At 32.0% G+C, this 17,002-nt stretch overlaps 6 protein-coding genes across 12 annotated transcripts; 2 read left to right on the plus strand and 4 right to left on the minus strand.

Moving 5' to 3' along the window:
* Positions 1 to 335: 335 nt before the first annotated feature.
* Positions 336 to 3,596, minus strand: LOC111416656 (solute carrier family 25 member 45-like). 7 transcript variants are annotated; one of them, XM_023048741.2, is made up of 7 exons: positions 3,507 to 3,596; positions 2,751 to 3,026; positions 2,583 to 2,693; positions 2,483 to 2,506; positions 2,311 to 2,424; positions 1,948 to 2,201; positions 1,688 to 1,839 (listed from the first exon to the last, which is right to left on the minus strand). In XM_023048741.2, the coding sequence occupies exons 1-7, from the start codon at positions 3,571 to 3,573 to the stop codon at positions 1,771 to 1,773; spliced, it is 915 nt and encodes a 304-aa protein (XP_022904509.2). In that variant the 5' UTR covers positions 3,574 to 3,596; the 3' UTR covers positions 1,688 to 1,770. The 7 variants fall into 7 exon arrangements, with proteins under 7 accessions (XP_071054055.1, XP_022904506.1, XP_022904509.2 ...); XM_071197953.1 differs by having other exon boundaries at positions 2,311 to 2,426; positions 2,483 to 2,693; XM_023048743.2 differs by lacking the exon at positions 3,507 to 3,596 and adding an exon at positions 3,297 to 3,372 and having other exon boundaries at positions 2,311 to 2,426; positions 2,483 to 2,693.
* Positions 3,597 to 3,752: 156 nt separating this feature from the next.
* On the plus strand, positions 3,753 to 7,408 carry LOC111416655 (scaffold protein salvador). The gene is made up of 8 exons (XM_023048736.2): positions 3,753 to 3,843; positions 4,822 to 5,035; positions 5,128 to 5,251; positions 5,307 to 5,580; positions 6,191 to 6,371; positions 6,433 to 6,614; positions 6,668 to 6,800; positions 6,867 to 7,408. Exons 1-8 carry the CDS (start codon positions 3,753 to 3,755, stop codon positions 6,937 to 6,939), a joined length of 1,272 nt encoding a protein of 423 aa, XP_022904504.1. The 3' UTR covers positions 6,940 to 7,408.
* LOC111416658 (uncharacterized) lies at positions 6,820 to 7,736 on the minus strand. The gene is made up of 2 exons (XM_023048745.2): positions 7,450 to 7,736; positions 6,820 to 7,379 (listed from the first exon to the last, which is right to left on the minus strand). Exons 1-2 carry the CDS (start codon positions 7,661 to 7,663, stop codon positions 7,222 to 7,224), a joined length of 372 nt encoding a protein of 123 aa, XP_022904513.2. The 5' UTR covers positions 7,664 to 7,736; the 3' UTR covers positions 6,820 to 7,221.
* A 316-nt stretch (positions 7,737 to 8,052) lies between these two features.
* LOC111416657 (glucosamine 6-phosphate N-acetyltransferase) lies at positions 8,053 to 9,606 on the plus strand. Its single transcript, XM_023048744.2, has 4 exons — positions 8,053 to 8,207; positions 8,292 to 8,511; positions 8,942 to 9,131; positions 9,188 to 9,606. The coding sequence occupies exons 1-4, from the start codon at positions 8,190 to 8,192 to the stop codon at positions 9,345 to 9,347; spliced, it is 588 nt and encodes a 195-aa protein (XP_022904512.2). The 5' UTR covers positions 8,053 to 8,189; the 3' UTR covers positions 9,348 to 9,606.
* Positions 9,591 to 13,348, minus strand: LOC111416653 (N-terminal kinase-like protein yata). The gene is made up of 9 exons (XM_023048734.2): positions 13,124 to 13,348; positions 12,800 to 13,063; positions 12,433 to 12,747; positions 11,841 to 12,377; positions 11,555 to 11,783; positions 11,230 to 11,421; positions 10,973 to 11,137; positions 10,766 to 10,917; positions 9,591 to 10,709 (listed from the first exon to the last, which is right to left on the minus strand). The coding sequence occupies exons 1-9, from the start codon at positions 13,235 to 13,237 to the stop codon at positions 10,254 to 10,256; spliced, it is 2,424 nt and encodes an 807-aa protein (XP_022904502.2). The 5' UTR covers positions 13,238 to 13,348; the 3' UTR covers positions 9,591 to 10,253.
* Positions 13,349 to 14,009: 661 nt separating this feature from the next.
* LOC111416649 (septin interacting protein 3) lies at positions 14,010 to 16,533 on the minus strand. Its single transcript, XM_023048729.2, has 5 exons — positions 16,269 to 16,533; positions 16,094 to 16,186; positions 15,888 to 16,040; positions 14,758 to 15,828; positions 14,010 to 14,706 (listed from the first exon to the last, which is right to left on the minus strand). Exons 1-5 carry the CDS (start codon positions 16,395 to 16,397, stop codon positions 14,368 to 14,370), a joined length of 1,785 nt encoding a protein of 594 aa, XP_022904497.2. The 5' UTR covers positions 16,398 to 16,533; the 3' UTR covers positions 14,010 to 14,367.
* Positions 16,534 to 17,002: the final 469 nt, after the last annotated feature.

Below are 17,002 nucleotides of genomic sequence, written 5' to 3' on the forward strand. Positions count from 1 at the left end.
TGAATTAAATAGCAGCTAAATCTGTTTGGAATGGTGTACCTCCGCCAACTTATCTCTTAATTTTAATGAAAGACCACAAGTGACGAAATGGGCAAGAAGAGCAAAGCGGGGAGTAGCAGTAATTCCTGTGCACAATAAGAACTCATCATTAGAACTAATAAAAGTAGTAGAACTTCTGTCGCGTTGATAAACGATATAGGTGCTAAGAACTAATCTATATAGTTGGTTTCTGTTAAATCAACCATGTCGTGGACCAGGCTCGGCAAGTCTTCTAAGAACTCCCCATTAAGATTTGATATAAATTCTAAATACACTGTTAAATAAGTTATACAAACTATATGTAACACTTTATTATACAGTTTTGTTTTACTTTCAATTATGTGGTCGAGTTTATTTCAGGGCTTTGACAATAAGGACAAACAGAGAAAGTATCACTTAGTATAATGGACACGTTGCTTCTTAAAAAATAAACTTTAATATGAACATAAATAAATGAATATTTTCTAAATGTACAAGAACATTTATTTAACTGACAAGATTGTAAACAAAGGCGCACTTATTGCTTATATATCATCATATCATATTATAAGTACATACAAATTTTGAGATTTGAACTAAAATTAGAACTAGAACTAACACTAGAAACTTTCGGGTTTAGCCGTACGTCTTTTAAGAAAAGGTTTGATGTTTCGGATGCCATGATGCAACCTTCTTCAGAAATTGGATGGAAGAAGGTTGCAACATGACATCCGAAACGTCAAACCTTTTCTTAAAAGACGCACGGCTAAACCTGAAAGATTCTTGTGTTAGTTCTAGTTTTAGTTTTAATTTTAGTTCAATTCACACAGGCCGTGAAAGCCTTCGTACTGATAAATTTTGAGATGCATCCACATTCAAATATCATCTTCACTCAATCGTTCTAATGTGTATTGATAGAAAACGAATATTATCGCATGCGATGGAAATGCTCTTAATAAGGTAGCCGTTAAACCTCTATTAAAGGACCAAAATCCTCCGTCTTGATAACATTTTTTTAAGCAGTGGATCATTCCACGATATATTGGTTTTGCGATGTTATCAGCTTGCATTCGTGTTTTTATCATGTCAAAAGGCATACACATAATCCAAGACGCAACACCTAAACATTTGGTTAAAAAAATCTAATTCTATTAATAATTAAACAAATAATTAAGCTACAATTAGCCCTAGGTATAAATAAATTAATTATAAATAAAATTAAAATCGAATAGTAAAAAAAATTCACTAGATTTTAAATAATTTGTATAAATTGTTGTGACTACTAGGTCCGACTGAACATTTGGCCACTCAGTTAATATCGACATCATTGCAAAAAAATCGATTGAATATATTAGTGGAAGCTGAATGAAGATTGTTTATATCAGATGACTAGCGATGGTGTAGCAACTAAACTCAGTAATTTCAATTACATGTCATATTTCTTTTAATAATAATTGTTACTTATTTGAGACATATTAAATCTGCAGACATTCGGCCTCTGTATACTTCCGAAGGTGGTGCATAAAAAAGGTGTCTTCAGTCGAACACTATTGACTAGACTTAGACAATTAATGTATCATTAACGTTCAAAATTCCTTAGAAAATTTGATGCGGTTTCATATCCAACGAAAATAGCTGCATTAACGGGAAAAGCCCGTAGACATGTAATCACAAACCCGGTATTAAATACAAGAATTCCGTGCGCGTAATACATTTTTCGAAAGCAATCGAACATTCCTTTATAACTCAAAGCTAGAACGTCCACCTGCATCCTCGACTTGACCACATCAAAAGGCATACAGAATATCCAAGAGACAACGCCTAAAATTGAAATCGAAAATGGGTACCAAGATAAAAAGAGCAAACTACACAGTATTAAATAATTAAAATATAAAAAAAAATTGGTTTTAATAAAAATCAACTACAAACAGCAGGATTAGAAGAAGATGAAAGATGATTACAAAACACTATCGTGCGCTCATAAAGTGCAAATGTAGCAGCATTTACTGGGAAAGCACGCAAACAAGTTACAATCATTCCTTTACAAAAAATCGAACATCCTTCTGATTTATAGGATTTATAGGCACAGTCGATCGTCCCTTTATAAGTAGAATTATTGAAATCGGCTTGCAATCGGGATTTTACCACATCGAAAGGCATACACATTCCCCACGCTACGGTTCCTACAAAGAAACATTGTCTTTTCGTCTTAAAAGATTTTTTGAAGACAATTTTTAATGTATTAATCAACATGCATCATGCAATTAAAAAAAGCATAATTATTATTAATACCTGCAAGTCCACCAGCAAATATTTGTCGAGACACATCGCTCATTATCCCAGGAGAAAAAACGTAGTGTAAACATACTTCATAAACCCATGTATAAACACCATAAGAAGGAACATCTCTTGAACAAAATAAATTGATATTGAAAATAAATTATCTTTGTTACATTATTGTTACCTCCACAACATCGGAACGAATCCTCTGTAAAATCCAGAAAACCCACCTTCCTTATAAATTTGTCGTATACAGTTTATCATACCTTTTCTAATAACTACACCTTTTTTATCTGCACCCCATGTAGCTTTTCCTTCAGTATGTGCTTGTAAGACTACTTTAACCAATTCAATGGGACAAGTAAAAAAGACGGTTGCAAATCCTCCAGTACATCCTAAATCATTCAATTTTAATGTAAGATACTAACGTTAAAATGTTAAAAAAAAAGTACCAGCAACAAAAACATTTTGTAGGTATCGTGGATCATCACTTGGAGATTTCGCATATCGGCCCTCTTCTAAAATGTGAAGTGTATTACCGTAGAAACCAAAAAAAATTGAATTTATCGGCCCAGTGGTAAGTAAAGGAAATAACATTCCTTTGAAAAAACCACGTACACCTTCGTGTTTGTAAGTACGTGATACTGATGGCCATAATGTTGTTCCATACGTCTGTTGTCTGACTTTTATTGTATCAGCTGGATGACCTACTAATAATCCAGCAACACCTAAATAAAAAAACAATAAAAAATAAGTAGTTTTATAATTAAATTTTATTATAATTTGGTTAATAAACATTAATTTAGAGGCATTCAACAGATAAAAATGACTTAAAACTATAAAGATAAGATTTAACGTTAATCGGAAAGGTCAAAGATGATAACTTTAATAATTTGATAAAAAGCTGTTTCGGATGTAATTAAATAAAATGTTAATAAGTAATGAATCTTAATAAAACGTTCAAAAATGCAATTAAAATATTTAAATATAATAAATACCTGTAATGTAGACAACCAAGTTTACCTGGTTTAAGAACTTGGCGCAGGCGTATAATGACTGTTAGTAGTTGCAAAGAATTATTATGCCGTCAAACAATGAAAATTCTTCTTGGTGAGAAATGAAATATTTTTTATCCCTTATATAACGGTAAAGTGATGCAACAGAATCGACAATTATTCGTGCGGAAACTTGGAAAGGAGAAAACTTACCGCCTACCCATCCAGCTATGAAATCGTTCCAACAGAAGTCTGAAGTCAGCGAAGTGAAATGCTTCATCTCATATTAAGGTTCTAGCGTGAATTCTCGAGTTCTTCTAAGTAGTCGACTGTTTCTTGAAAGTCCCTTAGTTCATCACAACTTGAGCGTAAAAAAAGAACCCGAGCCGAGCCGCGATCGATGACCTTGAATACGTTCACTTTTGATTTTGTGACAATTCGATCAGAATTACAAGTGATATGTTATCCAGAAAAAATAAAGATCTTAGGAGTATCAAGGAGGGTGTTGTTGGAAAGTATGTTAAAAAGGACACACCACCAGAAATGCCAAGTAAGGTGTTAATTTAAATTGTTACACTTATAAATTTTCTTATTTGACACTGAGTGATTTTCTAACCTAAAAATTCTTTGTTTACATATTTCTAACCATATAATTTCTTTTTAATGAATACAAATCCACAATATATTATGTATTTATTTAATAAGTTAATTATGATATATTTTATAAAGGAAAATATAAAAAAATTGCTGAGCTTTAAATCGTAATCATCAAAAATTATAAGTTATTGAAGGAAATGTAGTTGACTTTTCTTATATTGATACAAAGAGAATTTTAAAATAAACTACAATCTTTCTCATATTTGACACCATAATGGATTATTATATATATTAATTTTGTTGTACATCATAAGATTTTGTTGATGTACCTACTGATTATTAAGGTCTTTATTAGACATAGATAGGCCTTATATCTTCAAGTTTAAAACATGTCTACTTTGTAATTCATCTTATGCCAGAGAAACTGTTTGTAACATTTATCTAAAGTTAGCTTCCATATATGTTGAATTGAGAGGTCATTATTTATTTTTGGTTCCTAGATCCTGAATAAACCCATTGGCTAAATCACCTATATAGGTATGTTAGTCTCTCCAATCTTCAATAACGCAGTCTACGTCTTTCCATCTGTGTATATGTATATCAGTAAAACAACTGAAGAATCCTTTATTTTTAAGGCTCAAAACGGCATTTATCTGGTTTATGTTAAATGTAAAATTATGCTATAACGTATTAATTCAACATTTGAAATTTTAATCACACCATATGGACACTCAGAAAAAATTCTATCGAAAAAAACTGTCCCCTTCTAGTAATTTTCTCTACTCTTTTTGATTACATTAACTAATTGTATTAAACAGTAAAAACGTAAACAGTCATTAAGTCAAGTACATTATTGATTTGCAGACTTTGTGATAATGAATACATAGCAATGATTAATTTTCAAATTAAAAATATGAAACCCATCTTACAGTAATAAATGTATGGACGACAGAGCCAAAACGAAGACTATCTCAACAAAGTCGTACCTCTATAGCGACGATACCGCCTGTAGTGACGTCAAATTCACTGCCCAGTATCACCGTGCAAAAGTTCGGCAATCAAAAGACCACAATAAGCGACGTTGGTTTGGGAGCGCACGAGGGCAAGTATACACCAAGCTCGTCAGTGCCGAACTTGGCCACCAGGTAATAAAATATGTAATGAGACAAAAAAACATTAAACACGTGTAAGTGCCCACGTTTTTAACACCCATTTCTAAAACGTGGCTCCTCCAAAGGTTTGCCAATTTGTCGGTTATTAATAGCGAGAGCAGTTCGAGCGTGGCGGTCACGACCGTCAACCAGAACACCTACGCCAGCCAACATCACATCAATTCTTCGTATAACATAGATAGTTCATCGGTACGATTTCAAATTTCGATTTAACGAATGAGTAATCTTTTGCTGTTTTGTTTAGAATAATGCCAATTACGTGGAAATAGATCAATTGTTTTCTTTGAGACAAACGGAAAATACTCAATATAACAGAGATAGTAATTATAATCGTACACAATCGCCTATTTATCAGAATACATCGGAAAGTGGAAACGTACCAAGATTGAGTGATACCACCCCGATTTATAGTAATACAAATTCCGAACACTATCAGTCTCATTATCCTGGAATGAGTTATGGAGAAACTCTTGCACATAGATTAAGGCATAGCAATGGGCAAACAGAAAACACTCAAGGTTTCTTTTTGAATAATATACTATATAAGGTGGCGCTTAACCGACTGACACCCTTAAAATTTAAATCATTAATTTAAATGCTTGAAAAGTAGAGTGCCAAACGAAAATCTCGTAGTCCAAATTTACATCAAAACTTTTATGAACGCTGTCACCCGACCAAAGTACTGAAGGAGACGGTACTTGACCACAACGAAAAGAATCTCCTTCAGCAGCGAAAGCTTCCCTCTGATCGTCGATCTTACACTGAACATATGGACAAATTACGTAACCGGAATCGTGTTGATCCTAGCGAATATTGTCTTGGCCAGACATATCGCAGTTTTTAGGGAGATATGCTTCTCCAGCTCGGATGTCCTCGGGTTTGTTATATATAAAATATTTCATATAATTGATTACAATAAGTTTTTTTGATAGTTACGTAAAAAAACGTGATTTCAGTTTGGCAACTACCATGTAAAAGATTCACATAAAAATGATTGAAAAGTAAAGCTGTAATTGTAAACCGTCAATTATTTTTGAATCATAACTTCATAAATATGCGGCTATGAGTCAGTTAGTTCAGCGTCGCAATATACATCAAATTGTTTCTTCTAATTATTTTATTACTTAGATCAATCTGAAGAGTTACCATTACCACCTGGTTGGTCAGTTGATTATACATTAAGGGGTAGGAAATATTACGTTGATCATAATACGAAAACTACACATTGGTCACATCCCTTAGAAAGAGAGGGCCTACCTACTGGGTGGCAATGTATTCATTCGCCTCAATATGGAGTTTACTATTTTAAGTAATTCGAAATTTTAAGGAATCTCAAAAACAGAAATTTTTCATTATTTATTTTGCTTTAGTCATATTACACGACAAGCTCAGTATGAGCATCCATGTTTAATGCCTTGTTTTAATTATCAACCTGAAGTGAGATATTTCAATCCTCCAAGACAAACAAATTATCAGCCTCACAGCGTTTTAGTACCAGCAAATCCGTATTTAAATGAAGAAATTCCAGATTGGTTAATAGTATATTTTAAAGGTAATATTAAATATACTTATATTCAATGTACAATATACACTGTGTAATTATAGCAAGTATTGATCATGATCATAAATTGAATTGGGATTTATTCCGATTGAATGAACTGGATTGTTTCAATGCTATGTTAACCAGGCTTTATAAGCAAGAATTACAAAATATTGTGATGAGATATGAATCGTATAGGTAAACAAAATTCTTAATATATATATATATCTATTTATTATTTTCATTTATTCATTTCTGTTTCAGGGCAGCACTGTTGGTACAAATGGAGAAATTTAAAGTACAACGGAATTCTCCACGAGCAATTACAGGACAGTGAATTATAAATGTTCCTTTTCTTTAGTAAATCAATAATTTTACAAATTGAACAATTATTACAGTATATAACGAATTTATTACTACGAATATTAAATGACTTATATTTTAAGTTTTTATTTAACCCTTTCCTTCCCAAATTAATTCCGCTACTGGAAATCGAAATAGGAATTTAAATGTGATAGCCATATGGCTACCATGGAAAGGAAAGGGTTAAACTTAATTGAGACGCTATTCTCTATTACTACCCTTTGTGATTTTAAGTATTGCTTTAGTTTTTAGGACCCTAATTTACCGCCCCGTTAGAATCACTGATCGTTTCGCCGTTTGTTTTTATTTGACTATCAGAGTCGTTATTATTGATTTCGTATCGTTTTACATTGAACCCTTCCACTCTGTACACCGTGGCCTTTTTTATTCCTAAAGTTTTTGACCATTGTTGGGCTGAAAAATAAAGTATATTTATATTTCAATGATTTATTATTTTTAATTTAAAGTGCATTAATCACTTTACCTGGCGTTTCATTATTTTCATTTATATTATAACCTAGTACTTCTGCCGCACTCCTTTTTCCTTGATAAATGTAGTAACAAACTACTCCAAAGGCATTCCAAGCAATTATCATGTAAACGAAAGATAATCTTCTTCTGAAAAATTCCGCTCTTGGTTCAGCTATAGGTGTGGTATGTTTCCGAATAAATCTATGAAGCCAATGAAACCACACCATTTCAGCTTTATTTTGAAAGATTAAAATGTTCTATGAAAAGTGAGGTTAGAAAAGCGAAAATGAGGTTATGTCATACGTCAAAGCATTACTTTTGGTATTTTTTAATTAGATATTTTTTTGGTTGTTATATTTAAATAATTGTAATTTTATTTATGATCCATATCGACTATATGAAAATTATTAAAAAAAAGTTGAATATTATAGAGAAAAATTAGGTTATTTTCACGTCAAATTGGCAAATACAATTCAATACAATTTTAATATTGTGATGTTTAATTAAAAAAATCGTTTGTTTTATTATTATTTATTATAAAAACATGTTTAAACAATTTCCATAATAAAAAATTAAATTTATTAGATAGTCAGAAAGTGTTTCAAATGTCAAGGATTGGGTAATATAGCAACGAGGAGAGGGGAAAAATTTCGTATTTATACTGGCTTGTTTAGCTGCATTCCTTTTTATTTCACCTTTATTTCGTTGGCGTGACACGTTCTTTGTCCATATGTGTGAGTTAATTTAATTAATATGGTCATAATAAACAAGGTAATTAATAAATTTCATTGCTTAACTTGTGACTTATTATTTGTAAATTTTTTAATATTTAATTACTAAATATTACCGTTTTAGATGTCTTCTACAGGAGAATACCTGTATGACCCTAAGCTATTAAGTAATTTGGATTGGAACTTGGTGAGACCATATCTTTCACCGTTCGTTACTTGTACGGAACCTGGTGAATCATGGTTAATTGTTAGACCGCTACAATTGGAAGATTACAAAAAGGGATTTGTGCAATTGTTATCACAATTAACTGCAGTTGGAAATATTACAGAAAAAGAATTCGAAAGTAAGTTAAAAGAAATTAAACAGTTAAAATTCATACTATTGTGATTTTTTTCAAGGTTATTGTCGCTATATTTTACATTCTAAAGTGACAAGAAACAGGAGTAATTATTGTTATTTAAAACGTTATCAGTTTCCTAAGAATTTAATTCCATTGTTTCGAGAAAAGAAAATTAATAATACTCATTGGTGTCTTGTATTTTTTTATGTTATCAGATTAATTTTTCTAGTTCCTTATCAAATATGAATCAATATCATTTTTTTTGATTTATTATGAAAGATACTCAACTGATAATTTACTACTACATCCTGCTTTTTATGTCCTATTTAAAAAAATTAAATAAAATTTGAAGTAATTTCTTTTAAATTTAAAATATGAGAGTAACATCCCTTTTTGTAAATCTATGTGTATTTTTTTTTATTTTCAAATTCAGGTCAATACATGGCAATGCAAAAAACTGGTCAGTATTATATAACAGTTATTGAAGATACCAGATCAAAAACAATCATTGGAGCCGCATCGCTTGTAACCGAATTAAAATTCATTCACGGTTGTGGCTTAAGAGCAAAATTAGAAGACGTCGTTGTCAACAATACTTATCGCGGGAAGCAGCTCGGAAAATTGTAAGCGATATATTACTCAAACTCCTTTATCATAAATTTTTTTTATATATTCACAGAATAGTGCTAACTGTAACGTTATTGGCAAAACACGTAGGTTGTTACAAAATGACTTTGGATTGTAAAGATAACCTGATACCTTTCTATAAATCAATTGGTTACAAATTGGAACCTGGAAATGCTAATTCCATGACCGTGAGATATGAAGATCCATCTTGACAATTAGCCGCCAATATTTCCTGCCCAAAATCTAAACTGTGAATTGCTTAATAGATAAAATGGCTTAAAAAACGTTCAACATCACCATCTTAGTTTTCAGTGCCTATTTAGTACAGTTTTGTTAGATTTTGATGCAGGGAGTGTTGGCAATAATTTAGAGACGCTTTGGAAACGTCACAAACTATATTTATATTACCTATATTTTTATATTTAATTATGTTCATGGATGAGGGATTAAATAAATTAATTTATAAATGTATTTATTTGTTATTAAAATCTCAAATTAGTGAAAGATACAATAGACACATTAAAAAATACTTATACAAAAATGATACATATTTACAATGAAAATTAATCATTCAATTCGTACAATTAGCAAAAACGCTCAATTAACAAAAAGCAGCAATGATTTGACGTTATTTAGTAGATACCTTGTTTCATAAGTATAGCTTAAAAAAGAAAAAATGATCTGCTCTTGGTTAGTATGGTTACGGTTTTAACTCTTTTAGCATACAACAAAATTCTAAGATGTTAAATGAAGTTACTTTTTAACCGTATTTTGAAACACTTGGCGTAAATGTGATTATAGTACAAATAAGATGTAAAATATGCTTACAACTACAGATATAAAGATATTAATATTTATACACAATATTTATTTAATTTTCTTTTTTCGAATATCAGTCTTTTATAAAACTTCGAGTATGTCACGACTTGAATCGGTGCTTGAATATCGTTTCATAAAATTTTTTTTGATTGCTTAGGCCGGCAAAATTTTCTTCTATCAATTCCCGATTCCCATCAAAATCACGTTTTAATTACGGGGGGATATGTAACAAATTTTGGTGCATCGTTTATTATTAATTTTTTTCTGGAACACATTTACATTAAATTCATTTATTTCTTTCACATCTTTTTTGCCCCCAATTTCATTGGTCCACCCGTAGATCCTCTACTCGCCCTTCTCGCTTCCAATTCTTTTTGTCTCATTAATTTCCTTTCTTCTCGTTTTTTCCTTGCTTCTTCCAATTTGTTATTAGCTCCAGGAGTTTCTTCGAGCGGTTCAAATTCGGTATCGTTCCAGCTTTGTAATTTTCGGTTTGTCATTCCTTGTGCTTCCCCACCCCATGTTGGAGAATGATTTTTTTGGTCAATAACTTCTTCGCGGTTCCATCCGTCACCGGGTGATGTTAATTCGGAATCTGGTTCGTTACTCACGAGTTCTTCTTCTAAACTACCCCATTCTTCGTTATCCCAACCGTCCGTTACACGATTTGTATTTGATGCTGAAGGCGGACTTGTTGGATCACTTGAAGCGCAAATTCCACCACTACCACTGCTACTAGCCATTTGTCCACCAGTCTGCATTATTAAAAATTTAATAATGAAGCATAAAAATAAAAAATATTAATGATTACCTCCATGTCTCCCCAATTATCATTATCACCCCATTGATCGTAATCATAGTCTGATACTGAATCATTTCCTCTGCTACCATCTTCATGTTCTAAGGAAGTCATTGAGGTTACGCTGGATGTTGTTGTTGAAATACTACTACTGGAAGGTTGTTCTAAAATAATAAAAGAACTTAAACAATAACATAGTAAAACAATAAAACGATTTACCTAAGGAAGCGGGTTTATTCAATATTTTGCTAACAATTGGATGTGACCTTCTGTCCGTATCCGATTGGCTTCTGTAGAATTTGGCAGTAACCGCCGTTACGGCCCATCCCGCCCAAGTTGCCGCTGCGTTTCCTAGGCTTGGAGTTGCTGTGTTAACATCTGCTTCTACAAACGTTCAAGGACATTCAAAGATTTTTTTATGTTTTGAAAGATGGCGAATCTTCGAAACAAATGAAAATATTAAAAATATACTTTACCCATACTTTCCCTTAAACTTGGATCCTCAGATACCTTTTCTAATTTACCCAAAAACCCTTTAATTGTACGAAACACTGAATCTCTAACCGATTTTTCTGGGTCCATTGTAAGTTGGCATAAAGCGGGTAATATTCTTGTTGAGACCTCATTTAATAGATAATATTGTTGGGTTGCAGCTAAAGCTAAAATACCTATAAAACAAAGAAGAAATAATACCACAAATCTACAAACATTTTTAGCTGTTTTATTTATATTATTATTTTAAATGTCTTTTTTAATTCAATAAGCATGATAATAAAGACATTTATGTATTAAATATTTGACCTGCATTTCTCGCCGGTGGAAAAGGATCCCTCATAGCTCTAATAAAAGCTGATATTAGAACTTTTTGTCGTATCTGAGGATGTAAATGTTGAGCAATTTTCCCCAAACAGACGGTAGTATTTGTCCGAATCCCACCTTGATCATCTTTAGCTTGTAATCGGGCGAAATGCCTTAAAACTTCGACATTTAAATTGTTATAATTTAACTTAGGTGCTAAATGTATCACAGACTAAAAGAAATTAGTTAATTTTGAAATACACCTCTTTGTTAAATTTCATAAACATACTTTAACAGTCTGTTCACGGATCGTGGGATTTGTATCCATAAACCCGTGAGCAACTTGCGGGAATATCTGATCATTGACAGTGCTAGCTTGAAGATGGCCAATAAAAAATTCCAATTGTTGAAGTAATCTTGATCGCGTGGCACGATCGTTGCTTCCAAATAATTTAACAACACATGGTACAATTTTCTTTTGATACTCATTTTCGTCAAGCAGACGCCCCAGTTTAAACATTGGAGCTAAAACAGCAGAACCAGCATCTCCATATTCGAAAGCTGTTATTAATTGAGGAAGTATTTTGTGTTTACAAACGCTATCGGGAAAGTTATCTAAATGTGGTGTTAAGTTGGAGAAAAAACGATTTTTCTCATTTTTATCTTTAATTTGAATTTCTTCCAGAAATAGTAAAGTGTCTACTAAGTCATTTTTGAAATAACCATTCATTTTGCGACACCTTGTGATTATATCGGCTGGATTTGGTCTAGAAGATGGATTAGCACCTACTAATTCACAATATAGTGGCCCTAATTGTTTAGGTATCTATGAATTGAGTTTATTAAGATGGTTACTTTACTTAATTTGAAATATACTTTACTTTATCTAACATTTTAAGAGTTGATTGTTGATATAAAGGACCATTAAACACTTCCCATATTAAACAACCTAAACCCCACATATCACTAGAACACTTAGTCATTTGCCTTGATTTTGTTGGATCATTTTTCTCAGGCGGATCATATATCTCCAAAGAAGGTAGTATCTTAATAGGTATCATATTATTATCTTGAGTACTACTAACGTATTCAACACCCCCCAATTTCCATTCTCCCGAACCATTAACAAAAACTGACCAAATATTAACGTTATTATGTCTTAAACTACCATCATTATTTAAAAAAGATAAAGCTCTCTAAAACAACACCAATCAATTAAATAAAATCACCACAAAAACATTCACTTACAGTTATTTGGAAAATTCCCCAAGCAATATAGAGTTCTTTCTGAGCTCCATCCAAAGACAATTTTTCTATATGATATGACAAAGGTTCAACATATTCAGTAGCAAGATACAAGACCTTATCAGACTCGAAACTATCTAAGTAAGTTAACACACTAGGATGGCGCAATGTTTTTAATCTCTTCACTGCTGCTTTGGCAATATCAAGTGACACTTCTGAACTATTTTTAATATCAAAAACAAATACAGAAACTTCTTCGGAAGTACCCTTAAAACAAATAATTATCGTTACAATTAATTAAATAAAGTATATAGTAATTTCACAAACCTTCTTTTTACCCTTATGCAATGTCCAAACACTCTTTTCTTGGATCCCGTCGACCTGTTCGCCGATTTCAAAGTTGAAATCTTTCGACGGGTCTCTCGAAAAGAACGACCACATCGTTTAATTAAATCGCTTAATGCGTACGATTATCTGAAAAATCAGTGGTTTTAAAAACTTAACCTAAACGCCAGCTCATTTTTGACGTATTTATAATGGTTATATTACAGACAACTGTTTTATTGCAGATAAATTGACATTTTAGTGTTTATCACCTACTTCATGTTCCTTATTCTGTGATATTCAAACGATAAAAAGCGGGAAATAAAGTTGTTAGGAATTTTGATGCATTGTTAATGCAACCTATTTTTTTTTAAGAGAACTTTTTGATAGTTATATTAGGCAGTTACATATGTGACCGGTTATAAAAGCAATGTATTTATAATAAAAGTATAGAAAAGCATCTTTAACATATTATTACAATTAGGCGTCTTGAGACGCACGGCTAAACTGAATATTTCTAGTGTTAATTCTGGTTTTATTTCAATAAAAATATGTAACAACTTAGCAATGAATAACCACTAAAACTTGAACTAACGCTAGCATTATCACTAGAAGTTATACGGCTTAATCCGTAAGTTTCTAGTTCTTCCTGGTGATGATTGGAATACATTATTTGCAGATTTCATTGTAAAAGCTGCCAGTTGACCTCTAAAGATGGTGAATAAGTATGAATGTAGACGTGTATGTTATAAACAAAAACAATGCATCTTCCTCATTTAGGGTGATTTGGGTTGGGTTTGTTTGGATCAAAGTTCGAATTGACAGGAAAATAATTCAAAGTTGTTTATGTTACATTTAAATGTAATTTAAAATAAAAACAAGCCATAAATTCTTTTCTTGTTCATTTTATTAATATACATTTATATTTTATATATAAACTAAACAACAGCCTTTTAGTGTTTAAGATTTTAAGTTTCCTTTCCTCTTTATTTTTTTCATTTTAACATAGCCACTAACAGATGGTTTTAAGTTATCAAAAACAATAGATCCTTCACCACTTTTCACCCTAAATGTTTAGTGTAGCTTTAAAATCAAAACACTTTTTCAAAAAATATATATTAATTATACACAAATCTATAACAAAACTTTAAGGTTTAATGTAAAACCATAAATTAATTTTCCAAAAAGTGGCCGTTCAGTCAAAAATTTTTCATTTTTGAATGTTTTGTCGTATTTTCGTTCATCTTTTAGTCCTGACTCGTTTGCTGTTCGAATTTTTGCAGCCTTTTCCTGCGTATTTCTTCTTCTGCTGCTGTCGCCGCATCACTTGTTGATGATCCGGGAATAGGATCGCTTTTACTAATGTTGCTGTCACCTGCTGCAGTCGCCGTTGAATCTACTATAGAAGAAGCAGCATTTTCACCTTCAGACGATGTTGATGCTGTTGGCTGCTGTGGAATCGAGCTATTCGAACTTGCAGAAGTAGTTGTAGGTTCTGTTGTTGTGGTTACATTTGGAACTGCCATTGAGACAGCTGCAGCTGCGCTGTATTGTTGAAGCATTATTACTGCTGCATCTAACATAACCTATACCAGAGAAACCTTAATAATTATTAAAACAAATTAATTAAAGCTTACGTTGATATTCCTAAGCCACTGTATCCTAGCTTCAACATTAGCCCTTTCATTTCCTTCTAGTTGTTGCAGTTGTTCCCTAGTTAATGAAGCCAAATTTTGGGGTGGAATTGGTGGAGGAGTCATGAATGGGTTCATAAATGGAAAAGGTGGCATTTGAAATGGGGGTGGTGGCCCAGGTGTTGGCGGGGTATTCGTGGGAACTTGATTGTTGTTATTATTTCCGTTATTTGGCAAATTATTGTTCTGCGCTCCTTGATTTCCTTGTTGTTGTTGTTGTTGTGGATTTCTAACATTTGCAAAAATATTGAAAACATTTGGAGCCAAAAATCCATTCGCTCCAAAAGCGAAACCATTTAATCCGCCAGGCAAACCGTTTTGTTGTAAGTTTTGTTGATTCTGTTGTACATTTTGACCTTGCCTTTGTCTATCAGCGTTTGCAGAGGCCCCTAAGATATTTAAACGGCAAGTAGGACATGTTTGTTGTCTTTGGAACCATGAACGAAGGCAGGCAGTGTGAAAAATATGATTGCATGGTAATTTTTTACATCCAGTGGTCATTTCTTCTCTACAAATTATACAAACGTTATCGCCAGCAGATAATTCTTCTTGGGTAGCGTCTGGATAAAGAGTGTTCATATTGTGAATAGCCCTTCTTGATAATCGGACATCATTAAAAGCCTTTTTAAAGTTTCTTATTGTGTAATACATTGGTCTAAACGCAAATAATGGTAAAGTATAAACGCGAACCATGATTATTACAAAAGCTAAGTATAAAATTACTTTTATAAAACCCATAACCAGTTCGGTGTATAAAAGGAAAACTGCTTTGTTTTCCCATGGGGTTTCGCTATTTAAATCAACGGAATATAGTGCATATTTAATGGCAACATTTAAAGCCATTGTCATTAATATGGCATACTCAAAACCAAAAACCAATTGAACAGATGCTCCTTTTGTTACTGTTGAGTAATAAGCATGTTCAATAAAATAAAAATCTAAGGCTCCCAAAACAAATAGTAACGATAAAACACGTATGTGGAAAAGCAAACCGATTATAGGACTACGTTCCATCTAAAAAGAATTATTCACAGTTATTAAGACATTTTCAGATTGGTTTTAAATAATCGTACATAATCCACTCGATCTTCTGCTAACCAATGGAATGATTTTAAAAACAATAATAGAGTAAATAAAGCAACAAATTTTGGATTAAAATCGTCACGAAACACAGTAAATGCCAAACAGGTTTCTGTTATTGCATACCAAGACCTTTCCATTAAATGCTAAAATCAAAAATAAAGATATCTTTAAACTGTATTATTTTATTTCATTTTACTTCAAATTCTGATGTTCTCAATTCCCCAAAGAAAATTCTTCTCATTAATTTACCCATTAAAAACACCAAAATGAAAGCTTGACAGTACATAACCTATAAAGAAAGAAATTGTAGATAATATGGAAATTAAATAACTTAATTTATTGAATAATTATTGAAAATTTGAATAACTTACAGCCATACTAGGATTAGATTTGGTAATATACACAACCGAAGGGTAAAACTGTTTCTTTTGATAATAGGCGTTCGCAATCACAGAGGCAGTAAGTGCGATGCTAAACAACGAAATCCCGATCAGTCTCATTTTGATTTTTTGCTTGGTTTTTACGTTAACATTACACCGCGAAAATTACTAGTAAAAACGTCGCCACTAAATTTGATGAGTCGTTTTGTTTCAAGATACGTGTTTTGTCAACTTCTCCACCATATCTGTCAAAGAAACGTCAAATCAGCACGATTGGTGTGTCCATCTAGTAGTGGATCGCTTCAATTAACAGTCGTGGTTACTTATGATTGGTTGAAGTTTATAAAGCGCCAGATTTAGATTCTTATAAATACGTAATTAAAAGATCTTTTAATAAGAATTTGCCAAATTTGATTTTAATAAGAATTTGATTCTATGATGGACTTCCTGAAGATTTCTTGTTGGCGACTCCGGAATCAATATCTCTGTATACATTTATCAATTGTATAATGATATTGATTTCATATTATATTTTGTCTTATATGTATTTTGTATTCTGATTGTGATTTCCGTTTTCGTTGTGTCTTGATGCCATACGCTAAATAGATCAATAATACATGAACTATTATTTTAACTTATTCTATCTAAATGTTATTGTTTTAGGGTTTAAGGTTTTATATTAGGCACATCAAACAAAAAATCTAAAGCTCCCCATTCAAAATTCA

Source organism: Onthophagus taurus, chromosome 7, assembly GCF_036711975.1.
Source record: "Onthophagus taurus isolate NC chromosome 7, IU_Otau_3.0, whole genome shotgun sequence".
In the NCBI taxonomy this organism is placed as follows: Eukaryota; Metazoa; Arthropoda; class Insecta; order Coleoptera; family Scarabaeidae; genus Onthophagus; species Onthophagus taurus.